The 17,501-nt window shown below is 43.3% G+C and overlaps 1 protein-coding gene across 1 annotated transcript in view; it reads left to right on the top strand.

Annotated features, from left to right (window-relative positions):
- The first annotated feature begins 789 nt into the window (after positions 1-789).
- The window catches only part of LOC135264786 (calcium-binding protein 7), a 35,586-nt gene continuing 18,874 nt past the window's right edge, over positions 790-17,501 (top strand). Inside the window, exon 1 of the mRNA XM_064353630.1 lies at positions 790-2,074. Coding sequence (XP_064209700.1) covers positions 1,966-2,074 — 109 coding nt within the window. The 5' untranslated portion in view covers positions 790-1,965. The remainder of the gene's footprint in view (positions 2,075-17,501) is intronic.

The raw sequence follows: 17,501 nt of genomic DNA, 5'->3' as shown, positions 1-17,501 counted from the left end.
AAATCTATATATGTGAAGTAAAATGTATGCTATTGTTTATTAATAGCCAACCAAAAGTCATTAGATGGATTATGCATTCTCAGGAACTTTGTATAGCGCTACTTTTGATAGCTTTTGATGGCTACGTTTTGTTTGATAGCTCCCTGAATGAAATGATAAATGACAAAACTGAAATGTTGTTTTTCACTGAAATTGCCCATGCTATGGTGAAATCACGGTGTAAAATATTTATCTAGAAACTGTTATTACATCAATATATTTGCAAATCAAACATATTACAACACTCCATTCATCTGCACTAACAAATGGATGATAATTGCTTCGATGGTATGTGGCTAAACACAATTTTATACTAAACACTGACATTAAGGTGCCTGTGTGTGTAGGCATATGTCTGCAGCCTATCAAAACGATGGTCATTCTAACTTCCATTTGTGAAGCCATCCACTGGGTTTTTCGTTCTTAAAGCCAATACGAGTCATTCAGCATTTCAGAATTTGGGAGAAGCTCAGTACTGTCGCAAAAACCACCCCTGTAATGTTCTTAAAGCAATGTTGCCACGTAAACCGAGGAATTAATTCGAGTTCATGGGAATAATTATAAGATAAAGAGTTAGTTACAGTAAATGTATCAGGTTTAGACGATGCCGATATATATGCGCGTGAGGGTTACAGTTGCGGCAAGCGAATCTAACATTTCAGGACCGTGGACAGCGCGCGCAGACAATATTATTTCAACCTTCTGAATACGGTTGAAAGACATTTTGACGACAAAATCACATTTGTAAATCTATCTCATAATGACTTGAAATGGCTGTTCTGAAAGCACGGAATCGCCAGCTTCATGCGTTTACATTTGATCTCAGCTGCGTTCACGTGCAGCTGTTAGATGCATTGGCTGCTGTCACGATGACGACTGTTATCCATTGGTTTGCCACGTTAAGAAGTTGATATAAAAGATGTTAATTGAAATTAAAAATCGCCAGGAGGACTTCACCCGTACATCAACTGTGAAATCATTAATCACATTTCGTATTGTTTATATGGTACCGAGGGACCACGTGTGTTGCTGCAGGAGGTGAGTAAGACGCGAGCCTAGCGCGAGGGTTGAGCAGAATAGGAATGAGAGCGTGGCGAGAGAAGATACACAAGGAGCAACAGACGGGCAGGGCGTTCCTTCACCTGAAAGAAACCGAGAGCGATCACGACAAAGGAGTCCCTCAATGGACAAATAACCAGAAGTCTGGCAATATATTGTGATCAACTGGGAAGTGGTTTTAGAGGTTCAATCCAAGGGTGAATATATTTTTCATCTGGTTTTGTTTCATAGCCCAAAACATAAGTTCAACTAGCTTATTTGTTTTTTTAATTGAATTTCACGACGGCTGGAATTGACGGGTAAACATAGGCTAAGTCAAAAAACGGAAACATTTTCGTGAGATTATAGAACACACGGTAAGACACACAGCCGCAATTCGCAGTTTATAGTCACCACATGTATGGATTTTCCTTCACAGCGACTGAATCAGACTATTTGGATTCTTTGAGTTGAAAATGAATGCAGTGCCATCGTGCAATTGACTGGGAATGTGAACCAAACAAAAGTTCAAGAAATAACGCGAATAAGTATGATTTGAATATTAAGAAGAACACTTGATGCAGTCTCGGTAAACCACATGTGTTCATTTTAATATCAAGTTTGAAAATGTGATCGCGCTGAGGTTCTGCATTGACGAAGAACAGGCAGACACAGTACACCTGCTACGGTATTCAAGGTTCAGTATCTCTGGATGAAGCAATTGTTCCCTTTCCCTCTACACGAAAAAAAGGCTGGATCCAGACTGGATTTCGCCTCATGGACTTGAGCTTCCATAACCATTACAACAAGTGGAGGAAAGTTGAGGTCTGATTACTAAAGCATACTATATGAAGATCGCGACAGAAGTGTCGGCTTTTGCTCGCAGAAATGCCTATGCATCCCGTGACCTCAACTTTAATGTACAGGGGAATTTGCACTATTCCAGATATCCTTTCGTACCGGCCACCCGTAAACCTCCCCGAGGACGAAGTGGAGGGTAAGTATGGCAGTATTTATTTGGTCCATGCATTATCGCTGCATAGTGTATGACCGAATACCTTTAATATTGAAGTCAGAATAAAAGCGCAATCCCATACACGACTGTAACCGCTAACATCGGTGCACCTGATATCGAATTCAACACTGAAATGAATGTATGTCAGCTTCACGTTGCTTGGTAACGTAAGCCACATCTCCGCTCAGCATCAAGTGAAACCGTATAACATTTGCGCTAAAGTTCTTGCCCACTGTAAAGCGCGGCAAGATGAGCAACACCTGTTAATGGTAACCTACTGAGGGTTGCTTTCGTTGGCGTGCAGCCACCTGCTATTTGCATTGTTGAATTAATGCGATGTTATTATTATTAATACTATTTTTATTGTTGTTGTTGGAAACGCACTCTATGTGTTTGAAAAGGCACTGCTTTCAGCACCATGGACAACACCAGCGTATCTGGTCACGTTGCGAGAATTCATACGCTAAATGTGTTTTCCCAACACTTCAAAGCACAGCCGGTATGTTCAATTGAGTGTATGTAAAAATATCTTGTATATATAGCGGACTTGTGTCGTTTCAGCTTCACTTTGACAGAAATCGATTTTTGACGTGTCTTGCTTCTGCTTGACGAATTGCAGTGGTATTGGGGGAAGTGTTCACTGCGTATTAGCATTCATAATTTGGGTTCAGGGAACTGTAGATATAGAGTGATATGGTCCAAACAGGAGATCGCCATGGAAACGATTAGCTATAGTGAAAAATGGAACTAAAATTAGAATTGTGCCAGGGTTAATCAGAAGCCCAAAATAACAGTTTCCCCTTAAACTGAAAGCAGTCAAACGGGATTCGTGGACAGTGGGGAGGGAAACAATGGAGCCAATAAAACGCATGCAGATATTTTTTCAAGTGGCAGTCTATGTGTGTGTGTATGTATGTGTGTGTGTCTGTGTATGTGTGTGTGTGCACGTGTGTGTGTGTGTGTGTGTGTGGGTGGTTGGGCGGGTGTTCATACAGCTTTCAAGGATTAATGTTCTAATTATTAGATTAATGATGTATATTACTCAATACGTTCAATAAATTATCACGGGGAATTTCATGTTAAGGGGCTGTTTTTCTTGGAAATATCATAATTAAATATGTCTTCTGCAAAAATAATCCTGGCCAATTTGACTTATGGATTTCATGTTTGTGAATGTACCGGTAAAATTAAAAACACAAATCCTTTTGCGTCATACAGTCTCTGAATTCTTATATCAAACAGTCTTCCCCTAGACCGGCAACCTGTGGGATTTGCTGCATTGTGCATGAATTGTAATGATGAAAAACAATACAACAATCTTCTTTATCTGCATCACCATTTGTTTTCCATTGTATGCATTTTTTCTGCTGACATTTTTCAGGAAGAATGTGCATTGTGGCGACTGCTCTTTATGCTTTAGTTATGTGATTAAGTTCCTCCCACTGCTGGTTTTTTTTCCCCAGTATTGTATAAAATGCAATTAGAAATTAAAAATCCAAACATCGGGGCATAATCAAGCTCTTCCACAGATTTCAATATTCTGTTATCGGGAAATTTCAGTACATGAGTCAGTGTGCAACCTATTTTCACCTTCAAATGGAATTATGTTCTGAAAAGATGACGGGAATCGTTCAAACATGCTTTACTGGAAATACTGCAGGCAGAATCTTATTGTTTCACATGTGCACAGTGTTTAAGCCTAATTGGTTCTGTTCTTACATTTAGCAAATAATGCTCAGTTGAATATAACACACCGATATTAACATATTTGCTGCTGGGATGCGTTAAAGAATCCATAATTGAGAATTTAGATATATAATTTCTATTAGCATTAGTGTTAAAACTGCAAAACATTTACCCACAACCCTGTGGGTCATTTCCTGATGTGGTGAGCTTCCTAAACCTGTGGGCCCTTATTTTCTATGTGTACGAATTGTGTAGCAGGAATGATGATAAGATTGGCAGTGCGTGCAGATGCCCACAGGAAAGGTGAATTTCTGTGGAAACAATGTCAGTTGATCTCTTGAACTCCAGAGGAAAACCATTTGCTTAACTCAGATATATACTGAAATGCCTTTCCTCAAGAGTCAAAAAGTTGAATTTGGCCATAAATGTCATTCAGATACCAAGTGTGAGCCATCTGTGTCTAGTTAAAGCTCAGATTCAAGTTGAAAATTGTACAATCTCAGTATAATCCCCACACCTGGTTCATTTTCTAGCACATTGTAACTGTGACTTGATGCTAACTGGACTGTCCTTATCAGACATGAATGGCATGTGTGGGTCAAATCTTTCCAAAACGCCTCATCCTTGATTCACTGAGGCTGTTTCTGATAGCACTTATGTGAACGTGTTCCATTAAAACGATATGACTGTATTCGAATGTACTGCAAATTAAGGCTATAGGAAAGGAAACCATCAAAGTATTGGGGGGGGGGGGGGGGGCAGTACATGTCATCATGCAGAGACACTGCTGTCAATGGGGAGTTATAAAAAGAAGCCATCTTTCGAGGGTGAAACTTCATTGAATTTCTATCAGCAGCTCTCAATGAATCCAATCTGTTATGGTTAAGGTGACGGCAAGAAGCTGAGCTTGACTGTCCTGGACATTGGCCCTTTTTTTGTACTGTTTTTTTTTTTTGTCCCCGTTTCCTGTTGTTGAAATAGGAGGGACGGGTAGAAGAGGGGTGTGCAGAAGTATCGATCACTTTAGATTTAGCGCTGTTCTAAAAATCCCCCCAAATCTCAGCCCTAACCCCTCCCTAGACATTCACGGCGTGAAAGCAGAGATTGAAATGGAATGGGGCGTTCTGCCTGAATGACAGGAACACGACCCCCCAGTGGGGGAAGGCGTCGCCGGTGCCAGCTCCAGCTCAGCCTCGATTAGAACGGGAGTTCCCAGAGTGCACTGCAACGGGTCTGCGAAGCGAAGATGTGGGCACACTACTTGTGCGCACTTACTTTGGAGAGAGCGTTGCAAAGGAAAGGGGAGGGGGGGGGCGTTTTCCACGCTTCGCCCGTCTCAGCGTGAATGAGTTTCGCTGCGGTTCCAGGCTGGAAAGGCACACCGTGGAAAAATCCACCGTGGCCCATCAGCGCCGCTGCACACCGTGCGCGCCGTGCCTCGCTCGAAGCTAAGAATTTGGGGCGCTCTCGCCCCGCGTTATATTCACATTACGGGGCGCCATCAATTATTGAGCAGGGGCTGGCGAGTTACGTAACCACAATGCATCTCAATATGGCTGAACGGTGGTGTGTGGCAGCGGCAGGCAGAATGCCGTGGCTGTGGTCCAGCCGTCTATGCGGTACTTTGAGAGGCTGCACATCTTTCTAATTCATGCCCTGCAATGTGTGTATGCCATGTCTTCATTGACTTTCAGGCAAGATAGAATGTTTGTTTACACAGACAGATGCACACACACACACCCAAAAGATGCCAAGAGATGTAATTCAGATATATATAGACATAGTTCCTATATTGCCCTGGTTAGACCGAGTCTTAACAGTGCCACAGTTAGAAATACACCACTTTAACTACACTTATTCTAACACTAAACCATACTAAACCATGGCCTACTTCAGGTTTCATTCTTGAGTCTGATATTTCCAGTCTGAACCTCCTAAGGGCAATCAAGATCAATGCCTTTCTTTATCTGGCCAATAAAGCATTGCAGTGTAGCCAGGGACAGCTTATTATTCACCTGACACATATTTAAAATATGCACATTTTAAGCAGGCTGCAGAAATGAGGTCTTGCTGTGGTGGTTCTGTGGCCAGTCATTGGTTGGGAAGCTGTGGAGGAAGAAGTTGTTCTAGTTCACCAATAGGAGGCTCCTGTTGTGCTCTTAATGCCCTTAAAATTATGTTACATTAAAGGTGTACTTAAGGCCACACATTATCCATGTACTGTGGAAATAGTTTGGCATGGTTAATAGACAATGGCGATCTACTGTAGCGGTAGCCACATGCCATATGCTGTTGAGGTAGGAAGTTACTGTTTCCCCAGCTTGAAGCATTTTTCAAAACGCACAGACACTATGCTGCCAAGGTGGGAGTCCATTCAGGACGATTACACTCTGTTCCATTCAACTTCATCCTTTTTCTTTAATTTAAACCCCAGCGTGTATGAAAAGCGTACCTATTTTTGTTCCATAACAAAATGCTCAATAGTTAGGTCGAACGGAGGCCGAATAAAAATGGGGGAAATGACGTAAGATCCAAAATGGCGGCGTGCCGATCTAATGTTGGTGGTAAGCTCCTGTTTTCCATTAAAATTGTTTGTGGATTGTGGAATGGTGGCACGGATCCAATACATCGACTTAGCCTCCCAGATTCCCACACAGCACACTGCAATCAGTTTGGCATTGGGGAATCATTCAGACGCTTTGGTTGCTCTAAATTTAATTGCTTTGCTGGGCAAGGGTCCATTTAACTGATTCGGTTGGAATTAGGAGAGATTCGATTTGATTTCCAAAAAACCACCGATGTGTTATGAACGGTTTTAGGAACTGCGTGTTGAGCAGAGGGGAGAAGACGGCACTGTTTTTTCCTTTGATGCTTTCCCCCAAAAATGAACGCGCAGAAGTATTAAGATATTTATATATTTGTGTGCCTCTTCACTGAAAAAAAATCTGAGTGGAATCAAAAGAGAGGAATCATTAATCTAGTCAACATGGCTGACATTTCAAATAAAAACCAGCAGCAGAAGAGAAGGAGGAAGCAGTTGTTGCACAAGGAAGCACCAAAATAAATGTCTGTGCCAGGGATATCCTTTTTACAATGAAAACGTGCCATTGGAGACTCTTTCCCAATTTGGTTCCGCATGTTTTTACATGAAATCAATTAATTTATTTTCATTTTTTAAACGAACTCAGCCAGGCATGAGATTTACACAACAGAGGATTCAGGGGGTAGAAAAAAAACAGTAATCGCAACTTTTTTTGACAGAAGACTATATTAATGATTGGAACAGACTTTTAAGGCGTCTAAATTCGCTCTTTCTATGAAAAATAAGCTACAACCTTGAAATCTTGCTCAGGCAAAGGGATTAAGGTGGCTGTGACTGACTGTGGATTGTTGAGAAAAAGAAAAAAAGAAAAAAAGAATAAAACTTTGGTGGATGAGTCACTGGAAAAGCTGAATTTATTATGTGCAAAAAATACAGCAGGCATATGTTCACATGACTCTGTCACTATCTGTGGCAAGGTGACCTCATATTCCAGGTTTAATGTCAAACTGCATTTCCTCTTTTCTTTTTTATTCCAAACAAAAGAGGCACATGCAAGTGTGAATGCATTGCAGGTGAGGGAAGGTGCAGGTGAGGGAAGCCATTTCCTGTTCAAGATCAAGTAAAGCAGGCCGGTCTGTGATGCCTGGAGAGTTTTGAAAAGATGTTGTTCCTGGTCAATGTTTCCATATGCACTAAAAATGACCATACCACAATGATTTTGACAGTTTTATACTATTGTCATTGTGATGATGATGGTGATGGTGATGGCGATGTCACAATCTTTGTTGCTACTGTCATTATTATTCATCTTCCTCTTTCCCCACATCCTCTTCTTCATCTTGCTATGAAGCAGTGGATACTTTCCTAGCTTCTGCCTCAGCAGAAAGATAAAAATGTTTTTTATTATTATTATTATTATTTTCAACTTCATTTGCTGCGGAAATGCTGTTATTACCCAGGGACATTATGCAACGTATAAAACTGAGAGGGTTTATCATGATTACACATTTCTTTAAAGGCAGAGCTCTTCTGTGATCTATTTTTTTCCTACCTACCCAGCACCTACTGCAATATGACATAAGCTCTTCCAAATTGCAAATCCCAATTTTTTTCCCCTCCCTTCTTTTGCTCAGAGCATGGCTTGCAGAATCTGTGCATACATTAGTATTTATGGGGTTGCACTTAACAGTATTATCCTCATTGCACTTCATCTTTGAATGCAGATAATTTATCTCCTCTATCCCGGCAGAACTGCAGAGAAGCAATGTGATTTGGTACTTGAGAAACAAAAGATGGCCAAATTAAGGTGTATGGCACTGCTGTTTTTCCCCAGAGAGAATTACTTAACCTGAATTAAGCAAATATTCAGATGCTGATATCAGTAAGATGTCAAATGTAAGCTAGACAAGGTCAATATAATACTGTTTTACTGAGAAATTCTGTAACTTTTACATTAACACAGTGACCATACAAGTTCTACTACTATCATCTACTTGTTTTGTCAGAGGTGAGCTATGTAGCTTACTTTGCACCTATAATCTAGCAATTCAGGTTGAGTGCCTTGATCAAAGGTACAATCTCTCTGCCCAGCCAAGGAATTCAAACCCGCAACCTCCCTGAAGCACTAGAGTAGAGAGAATGAGGCACAGCAAACGAAGAGAGGAAACAATGCCTGGGGTGGCGTGTGCCTGGCAAAAAAAAAGACCATCATGAGTTCTGAGGACCGTGAAACAGTTTGCCAGTTTGCAGCGCAACGCCACAAAAATGACTTTTACACACAAGGCTGCTTCGCCCGTTTACACTTTCGCTGTCGAAAAATATGCACGGCGTCATCTTCGGTCCCCCTTCGAGGGATGGGAAAATTACCCTGCTGTCTCTCCCGAATACGCTGCGGGGGGGTGCGGGTTTGGGGGGGGGGGGGGGTGTGGGCAGAGAATCATGAGGAATAATTGTGACATTAGTCATCCCCAAGAGAGGGGAGAGGGGCTATTCATGACAGATGTTTAGAACCGTTTCTCAGAATTTCAGATTGCATTTAACATTACATTACGCTTGCTTACAGTAGGAGGCAGGCTTTTTCAGTGCGGCTTGCGCAGATTTACACTACTGTCCCGATTGTACCTATTTCTACAGTTGGACACAGGCGGCATTTACCCAGGCAAATTAGATGAAGCACTTTGCTAAGGTGCAGTAACAGCAATAACTTTCCAGTTGTAAGTCCAAATTGCCTTATTGCTGCGGCAAAAGATTGTATAGTGCATTTGTAAGTCTAAATTGCCTCACTGCCGTGGCAAAGATTGTATAGTGCATTTCCCAGCTGCACTGTAGATCCAAGTACACCTACTTAAAACCCCATTCTGCAAACGCTGCAGAGAAATGCCACTGTTCGGCTTTGTCCACAAAAAGCAGTTCCTTACTGATTTAGATGTGTACCGCCTGTCAACGAGCCAAGGCCTACTGGAGAAGTGCTGCTTTTAATTGTGAGGAGGGGGCGTGGGGTGGAGGGGTGGTGTTGTTCTCTGAATCACAAATCGGCTGCACGAGGGGGAAGGGGTTGTGTGGGGTGGGGGGGGGGGTGGTGTTATTCTCCAAATCGGCTGCACAAGAGGGCGAGGGGGCAGGGAGGTGGGATGGGGGGGGGGTTTGTTATTCTCCAAATCGGCTGCACGAGAGGGAGGGGGCGGGGGGGGGGTGTTATTCTCCAAATCAGCTGCATGGGGGGTGGGGGTGGTGTTATTCTCCAAATCGGCTGCACGGGGGGGGGGGGGGGCCTGGAAGGGGGGAGCGGCGGAGCTCGATACCGCGGGTCAGATTGCGCCGCGACGCGACGCGGGGAGGGAGGCGCTGATGGAACAGGCGGCCCGGCGGCTGTGATTTTCAATTACATCAGCGCCTCAGCGGGGGGCGCGCCGCCGCCCCGTCGGCCTGCCGGGCCTCGTTTAGAGCCGGAGGACGAGCCAAACGTCTGCCCATCCCCCCCTCGGCCCGGCGCTGGACCCAAAGGGCGCGGGGGGGCGGGGGGAGGAGGGGGGGGGGGTTGGGTGGTGGGATAATAACCAAAAAAGCAATGATAATACTGAACTCGGATAAAGAGCCGGGCATTTGGGTATTTACAACACATGCAGGGTGATATCAAAAATATCCCAGCACTCTCAGATAAATATTTTGACCTGCATTCGTATGGGATAGAATGACTGAGCACACGTGTTCATTTGCACCCTGTTAACGTCACCCCGAGCAACCTAACCTGCATGACTGTGGGATGCAGACTCCACACAGAAAGGCCCCGGCCAGGACCCAGGACCCTCCTGCTGTGAGGTGACAGTGCTACCCACTGCACCACCGTGCCACCCACACTCTCATTCTCCCTTTCTTTTCGAGATGCAAGGGCGGGGATGCTAACTAGAAAACTCTTATTTTCAACACAGGGGAAACACGTGCTGTGTTTTATTCATTCAGGGTCCATACTTATGAGTCCCATTGGGGACAATAATCATGGCAACTGATCAAGGACAACCCAGAGAAAACGCCCAAATGAGCACAGCTCAAAGCAATAAACTCTCTCCCTTATCGGACAGAAAATGACAAGGAATCCTTGGCCCGTGGACGGGAGAGGATTTGGTCAAGAGAAAGCACCTGCCAGCTCTCTCTGGAAGGGAAGGCTTGGGGAAAACGGAGGGAGAAGGTGCTGAGAATAATTGGAAGAAGTTATTTTTCCGTGTCACTGCTCCGGGCCGCGAAAGGGGGCCGGTTCTTATACATTCCATAAGTTTTCTTTCCAGCAACTGTCACGCTGGGTGCCTAATTGATTGTGTGTGTGTGTCTCTGTTTGTGTGTGGTATGTGTGTGTGTGTGTGTGTGTAGATCTGTGTAATTGGGCAGGTGGTGGACTTGTTACCGGTAAGAAAACAGCTCAAATTTTTTGGAGCTCGCTGCTGTCGGAAAATTTGAAGGCGAGTAACCGGGTGACGCAGATGCAAAGAGGCAGAAAGGAATAGAGGGCAAGCCTTTTATCTTTGATGGACAGGTTCCAGACGGATTTCCTTTTCCCTTCTAATTCCAGCTAGTTACAGAAGCAGCTGGAATTCAAGCAGACGCAGGGAGAGAGAGAGAGAGAGAGAGAGAGAGAGAGAGCGTTTTTTTTCCCCGCTGGATTTGAGCGCTCGTTTCAGGTCGTTCGCAGAGACACGCAGCCGTGTGCCTGATGCCATCGTCTGATCTCCCGGATCGACGGACTGATGGACCGGCAGGATAAATGTGCAGGAGATACGCACTGATGCCGTTTCCCTGTTTGTGGTGTGAGATGCACAGAGAACGTTGAGATTCTTGATTGTGGAGCTTTTGAGGTGGAGTATTCGTTTCAATCGCTCTTAAAACACCCTTGGGGATTACAAAATAAAAAAAAGATATATACACATGCAACATGTTCCAAACAGTCAGAAGAGGTCTGGCCTTGTGGAATCAATGAGTGGGAATATTTAGTAGGAATCAGAGCAATGCAACACAATGCAAATCAGGTGTCCCAAAAAAAAAAAAAAACACACAAAAGCAACGATGTTACAGGCGACAAATAATAGAGCCTCCAGTCGCTGGGGCGATGAAGAAGCAAACACTGAAACTGACTTGGTATTTGCTGAAAAGAGCCAAAATGGCAGCCCTGGGCATTGCTGTGTACTCAGCTTCCCGTCCCTCCTCGTCCGTCAAGACTGCTTAACACTTCGAAAGTCTTTGGCGAATGTCAAGCTTCTCGCGGCTTCTTTTTTGCGCGCTGCCACGAAGAGACGGCAGACGCAAGCCGTCGTCTGCCTGCAAGCAGCGCGGCGAACATCGTGTAATTACGCCGAAATAAATTGACAGTCGCGCCACGACGAGAAACCCTGGCACCGTTCCCTCGGCTCGAGAACAGACAGCTCGCTCGAACGTTCGCTACTTAAGTCCCGCAAAACAGAAAACACCAAGTTAACATAAATTCATCCAGACGAGTAGCAGGCTCGAGCCCCCCGAGTACTACATTAACGGAAATGTAATATATGCTCAAAACGCAATAAAGTAGGCAGGTTTATGTCACGAGATATAATCGCGAAAGTAAATTGCTGCCCTTTTTTCGTCTAGCGCTTTAACCGTATGCGCTATAAAGTAAGTGCTTGCGTTAAATCAGGTGACATAATGTCCCCACAAATCAAGGGAAAAGGAAACAGCAAAGGATTGATTTACCATACGAGCCATATTTGAACATTCACCATGTATTTTTAGGTATATTTTTAATTCCACGTTAAATTTTACATATATTTCATATCTTTCGTGTAGACCAATGTATTTTACACAGCATATAATCCTTGTGGATGTGTGGTTAATAGGTAAGCAATGGGAAAAGTCTCTGAGAATCTGACTTAAGTCTCTGAGAATCTGACTTAAAGTGACTAGGCACTTTTTTTTTTCATTGGCTCCCACTGAATTTAATAGGCTCCATAACAGCTTAAATGGAAACTTCTGACCTCCCCTTACAAAAAAGTGTTTTTCTATATTCATTGATCCAGTATATCGGCATTCTTGATTAGTCATTTTTGTGACAATGGAAGGCTGCTGTGATAATATTTTCAGCATTTAATTGCACATATCACTGATACCAATGACAAAGACAAAATAATTACTTATTTATAAAATGAGAAACTGTTACTTGAAATGAAAATGTATTGCTGTTTGTACTGAGGAATTAATGAATAGTATGTAGAAATATATCAGAGATTAAGATATATCACTTGCTGCCACTTTGGTCTCAGTGGAATCTATCTGGATTCATCCAATTCAATTTATTATTAAGCAAAAATTACAATTAATTGGCACATTTTTGCAAACTGTATCGTACATTACAATATTAGTTCAATGCACTGCAATATATTTAAAGGCCTACTCTTCAGTTTTCTGATGTCCTTAATACTTGCATGCAGGATTCTTGCATTCAGTCCAGAATACAGGACTGAAGCATATAAATGTTTGAATATGGAGTCCCCTGAGTGAACCTGGACTTTTCCCCACCCTGCGGAGTTTCCCCACACAGCGTATTCTCTCGTGTCTCCCCACCGCCCCCTGTGGGCCCCCGAGAGACCTCACCGCGGCACGTATTTACACTGGCGGTCGAGCCCGTCGCGGTTAACCGGGAGGGGGGGGGGTGGGGGGCGGCCCACCTGGAGGTTCTAGCCGAGATCGGGACAGGACGCGCTGTCCTCCTTGATCTCTGCAGAGCTCGGCGAATGGGCCTCTACCTCTGCACGCGTTTATTACTGAGCGTGGGTTTACAATGAGGTAAGGGCACTGTTAGTGAGGACAGGACAACAAACAGGGAGGAATGGGAAAAAAATCACCCTCCCCCTCCCCCATCCCCCCCCCCCCCAACTGCATTATGCGATAAGGCAAATTTCAATTCTGTGGCAGAGTCCAGATCAATAAGCAGAGGGGATGCGGAATGGGTAGAGGGGGAGGAGTCACCTCTTGTAACGCTGATAATTCGCACTCCTACACAGATTAGAACACGGGGTGAGAGAGGGGCGAAGACAGAAGCACACCGCAGCAGGATCACGCCTCGCTCAAACAAATTTCTACGAAAGGACAGACTGGCGGGACACAGCGTGCCGTGCCCTGCCAGGACGTGGGTGGGGCGGGGCTGACTGAGGCTCCTCAGGCTGCACGTTTTAGGCAGAACAAACGGCTTCTCCCAAGCACAGGTTACCAGCGCTCCGCTAGCCAGCGCTTCCTCTCTCCTGTAGTACCGTGTAGCTTGTGGTGTGCAAAGTAATCACTAGCTCATCTCATACACACATGCACATGCACGCATACACACACAGACACACACACACACACACACAGACACACTCAAGCTGCAGTTTTAATTTTATAGATTGTCTGTGGGGGGAGAGTACAAAGGTGACAAAGGAAGGTGCTGACAGGTATTCAATTATTTAAGTGCATGTCTGCATAAATAATGTGAGAACACTGCGAACAAATTTATAATACGATGACCAAATAACTTGATTAGGCCTGAAGTAAATCAAAGAAAAAAAAATCTGGCTCAATACTGGTGTAAGTACTGATTACACTAACATTGTAGAAGTTTTACAACAAATAATTCATTTTTCCAGCAGTATCAGCATTGTATTTAAGTTGTCAGAAAAACCAGACATACAGAATGCAGAATATAAAAGAGGTCTTCAAGACACAAAAGCCTTATCTTAGTAGGACCACAGATTAAAATTTCAGTTTGATTAAACTGTCAAAGCACTGCCTCTATACAAAATAAATAAATAAATAAAATAAAATTTTAAATTGATACATTAATAAATAAAACCTAAACTCTTATAAATAATAATTAGAAGATTTTAGATTCTGAAGGACTTTCATGTTTAATTACACAGCAATATATCCCGCTTATAAATTCTGTAGGCCAGCATGCTTTGTGCTGATTGATCTGGCTAAAGAAGATAACATATATTAAGCATTTCATGCCATCTTTTTATTAATGATCACTTGATATGGTGTAATATAAATTATAGTGTGTTGCACTTAAGATGGTGTCTTGGGAAACATATTCAGTCAAGCTGTCTGGCAGCCACACTGGACCATTCTGACTGAGAAAATGTTTCCATGGGGACTTTGATTGTGAGCGCGCTCTTATTTAAATGAGAGACACAGGAAAAAAAATACAAGCCACTGCCCATTTTCTGATAAAACTACTATGTTTTGCTCATTCACTTTGATAAAAGGCCTTCAGAACTGTTCACACTTGTCATTTCATACGATGAAAATGAATGTCGCATATGCATTTTGTGCTCACATTTCGAAAGCGCACCACGCGTTAATGCTTCACGTCCTTACTGCGTCTGTACTGCCGGCCTTAGTTGGCTTCCACAAGCAGCTGGAGCGGGAATGGCCTAAAGACCCACCGAGGACAAGGGCACAGAGCGCCTCCTGAGTTCCACGCGCGACGGCACTGTATTGACGAAACAGGCGCATGAATTCGGTGTAGCGCCATTTTGACAGGGCACGGCCATAGCCTATAATCGTTTTTCATAACTCCCTTTTACGAGGTCCTCGCGGTTGTGAGTTTAATTTAGAGGAATGGCTTTTAAAAAATCGTCTGCGGTCCCCTGGAAAAAAAAGCAAAGAGGGAAAGGGATATTAAATATTACACTTCAGGGTGACGATGTTTCCGCTGAGTGATAGTAAGGGTCATTTATCGCATGACAAGCACTGCTCACTCATTCACGACTTGCTTGACAGCCACAATAGTCGACAGGATACACATTTGTCAGGTTAATGGTGTCATCAATCAGACGCTGTGTAAAACCCAACCTGGCCCAGGCTGTGGTGGAGCCAAGTCCTGAGCGGAAACATAGATGAGAGATGAGGAGAGAGCGCACAATTTACTACTGATGCAGTGGGGCATTAACTGCGTCTGGGTTACCGCTTGTGTAAAAGTTCATTGAGAACTTTTTTTGAGTGGGTGTTGTGCAGTGTAAGCAGAGGAAACCTCTCCTTCCTTCTGTCATGTTAGCTTTGAGGAGACAAGAGATGTGAGATGAGGCAGTGTGTGTGTGTGTGTGCGTGTGTGGCAGCTACTCTATTTTGAAAATGCTTCATCTTTAGTCAGAGACGCAGACTCCATTTGCCGTTTTTTCTCTATTTCGACATAAATACGGGGCATATTTCTGACATATTTAAACAGAGAACACTGTGTTTAAATATGTCAGAAATAGGTTTCAGTGAGTTATACCAAATATTGCGGGAGCTCATGTTATTAACTGGTTTCTGTTATAACTTCTACCAATAAATGCTTTGACGTGGTCACTGCACCATATTTAATTTAGGCTAATGACACAAATCAGGACTTAATTTAACTTAGCGTAAATTGAATGAGCCACGATGCATAGAGCATTAAAGCTGTACAGCGGTTGCTCAACATTTGCCTGACGACTTCAAAAATGATCTGAAAGTCACAATTGTCCTTGTCCTAATGACATGTCAGCATTTTTCAAATTTAAAAAAATCTATAACTGCATGTAAGTCGAGTGGAAAGTCCGCTCCAAACATTACCATTGGCTGCTTTTCCCCCTCTGAACATGAATCGTGAATTGTCCCAGCACGATCACATTTTTCCTCTTTGCCTGTATTTAAATCCAGAATTTCCTACGACAGTTTTTTTTTTTTGCACTGTTGAACAGCGACATCCGTCTTATGAGAGCCTGGGCAAACATTTACAGGCCTTCATATTTGAAGAAGGCTGAGGGGAGAGGGAGAAAAGCAGGACCAGGCACTCCGGAGCAGTTGTTTATCAGTCAGCCGAGAATCCCCTTCGAGATGTATGTGCCGACGAAATTGAGAAACTGCAGAGGCGATTCGAGAACGATCAGTTGCCTTCCAAGTAGACAGTTTTTTTTTTGGGTGGTGAAATGAATTGAATTTGAATTGGCGGCCCTGTACCCTGTAATGCCATGCATTTGTCCTGGGTCTGGAACAGCTGGGGCGGGTTTTCTGGGATTCCAGAAATACTAGCGCATGACTCCAATTCCAGACCGTTTTTTTTTTTTGTCAATATTTTTTTGCGAAAGGCCCTTATTTCGATGAACTGTGAATCCATTCTTTCTGGCACACCACTGCTTTTTCTCTGTTTGTCACATTTATTTTTCAAGTAATATCTTCTGGACCCACAAAAGGGTATTGACTGACAAATGCAGCTGTTGGCTTATTCTTTAGAAGAGACTGACACTCTCCGAGCATTGATTTAATTCTCTAGATACGCAGCACCTCCAAATCCAAGTGTGAAGTCTGCACAAAAGAAATAATCTCTGACTATTACAGATAAATATATTGTCCTCAACATACCCTGCATGTGATTTAAGCCACTATCTCTGGCTTTGACCTTAATTCCAGTTGTCTGCACATTTTGCGATATTGATTTATACCTTTATCCAGGTTTAAGTAAGTTTTACTCATTTTAGACTTTACAGAATGTCTTACGAAATGTCATGGGAGTACATGTACGGCATATGTGGAATACAAATCAATATAGAGACTAGTCAGTTGTAAATCTGTTACTCAAAGTCAGGGGACAGTGTCTTGGAGTTTTATTATAATAACTTGGAGTTATTTGTGGTCAATGCCTATCCAATCGGTTGGTCCTGTTGCGTTCTAAAACTCATATATGCATAATAAATGTATATTCAATCAATATTTGAGCAAATGAAGACAGTTGAGATGACTGACTGAAGGACTCAGAAACACGGAAACATGCGCTATCAATAAGTGAATAGACATGCCTGGCAAGACCAGTCACATCGATCGCAGGGACTTCGTGCAGCACGTGAGTTTGTGTCTGCAGACAGTCCACAAGAAAACAGTAGTAGCAATTTCCACAAAAAAAACACAAACTCCTCTCAGCTAATGCCCATTTGAATACTCCAGAGCCTTGTTAAAACTTGGTCACCGCGATATGAAAATCTTCAGGGTGCCGGAAAAGAGGTCCGTTATGCCGAAGAAGATGGATTATGGCTGCCAGGGAGGTTTAAAAATAGTCGGCAGCATTACACACTGGAGCGGTGTTTAAGAGGCATCGACTTTTGGGCCTACTACAAAAAAAGCGCCGATCTGCCACTGTAAAAATTCCCTGCCAAATTTGTCGACCTGGCG

The sequence above is a fragment of the Anguilla rostrata genome, chromosome 10 (assembly GCF_018555375.3).
Source record: "Anguilla rostrata isolate EN2019 chromosome 10, ASM1855537v3, whole genome shotgun sequence".
NCBI lineage: Eukaryota > Metazoa > Chordata > Actinopteri > Anguilliformes > Anguillidae > Anguilla > Anguilla rostrata.
This window is presented reverse-complemented; position numbering and strand designations above follow the sequence as displayed.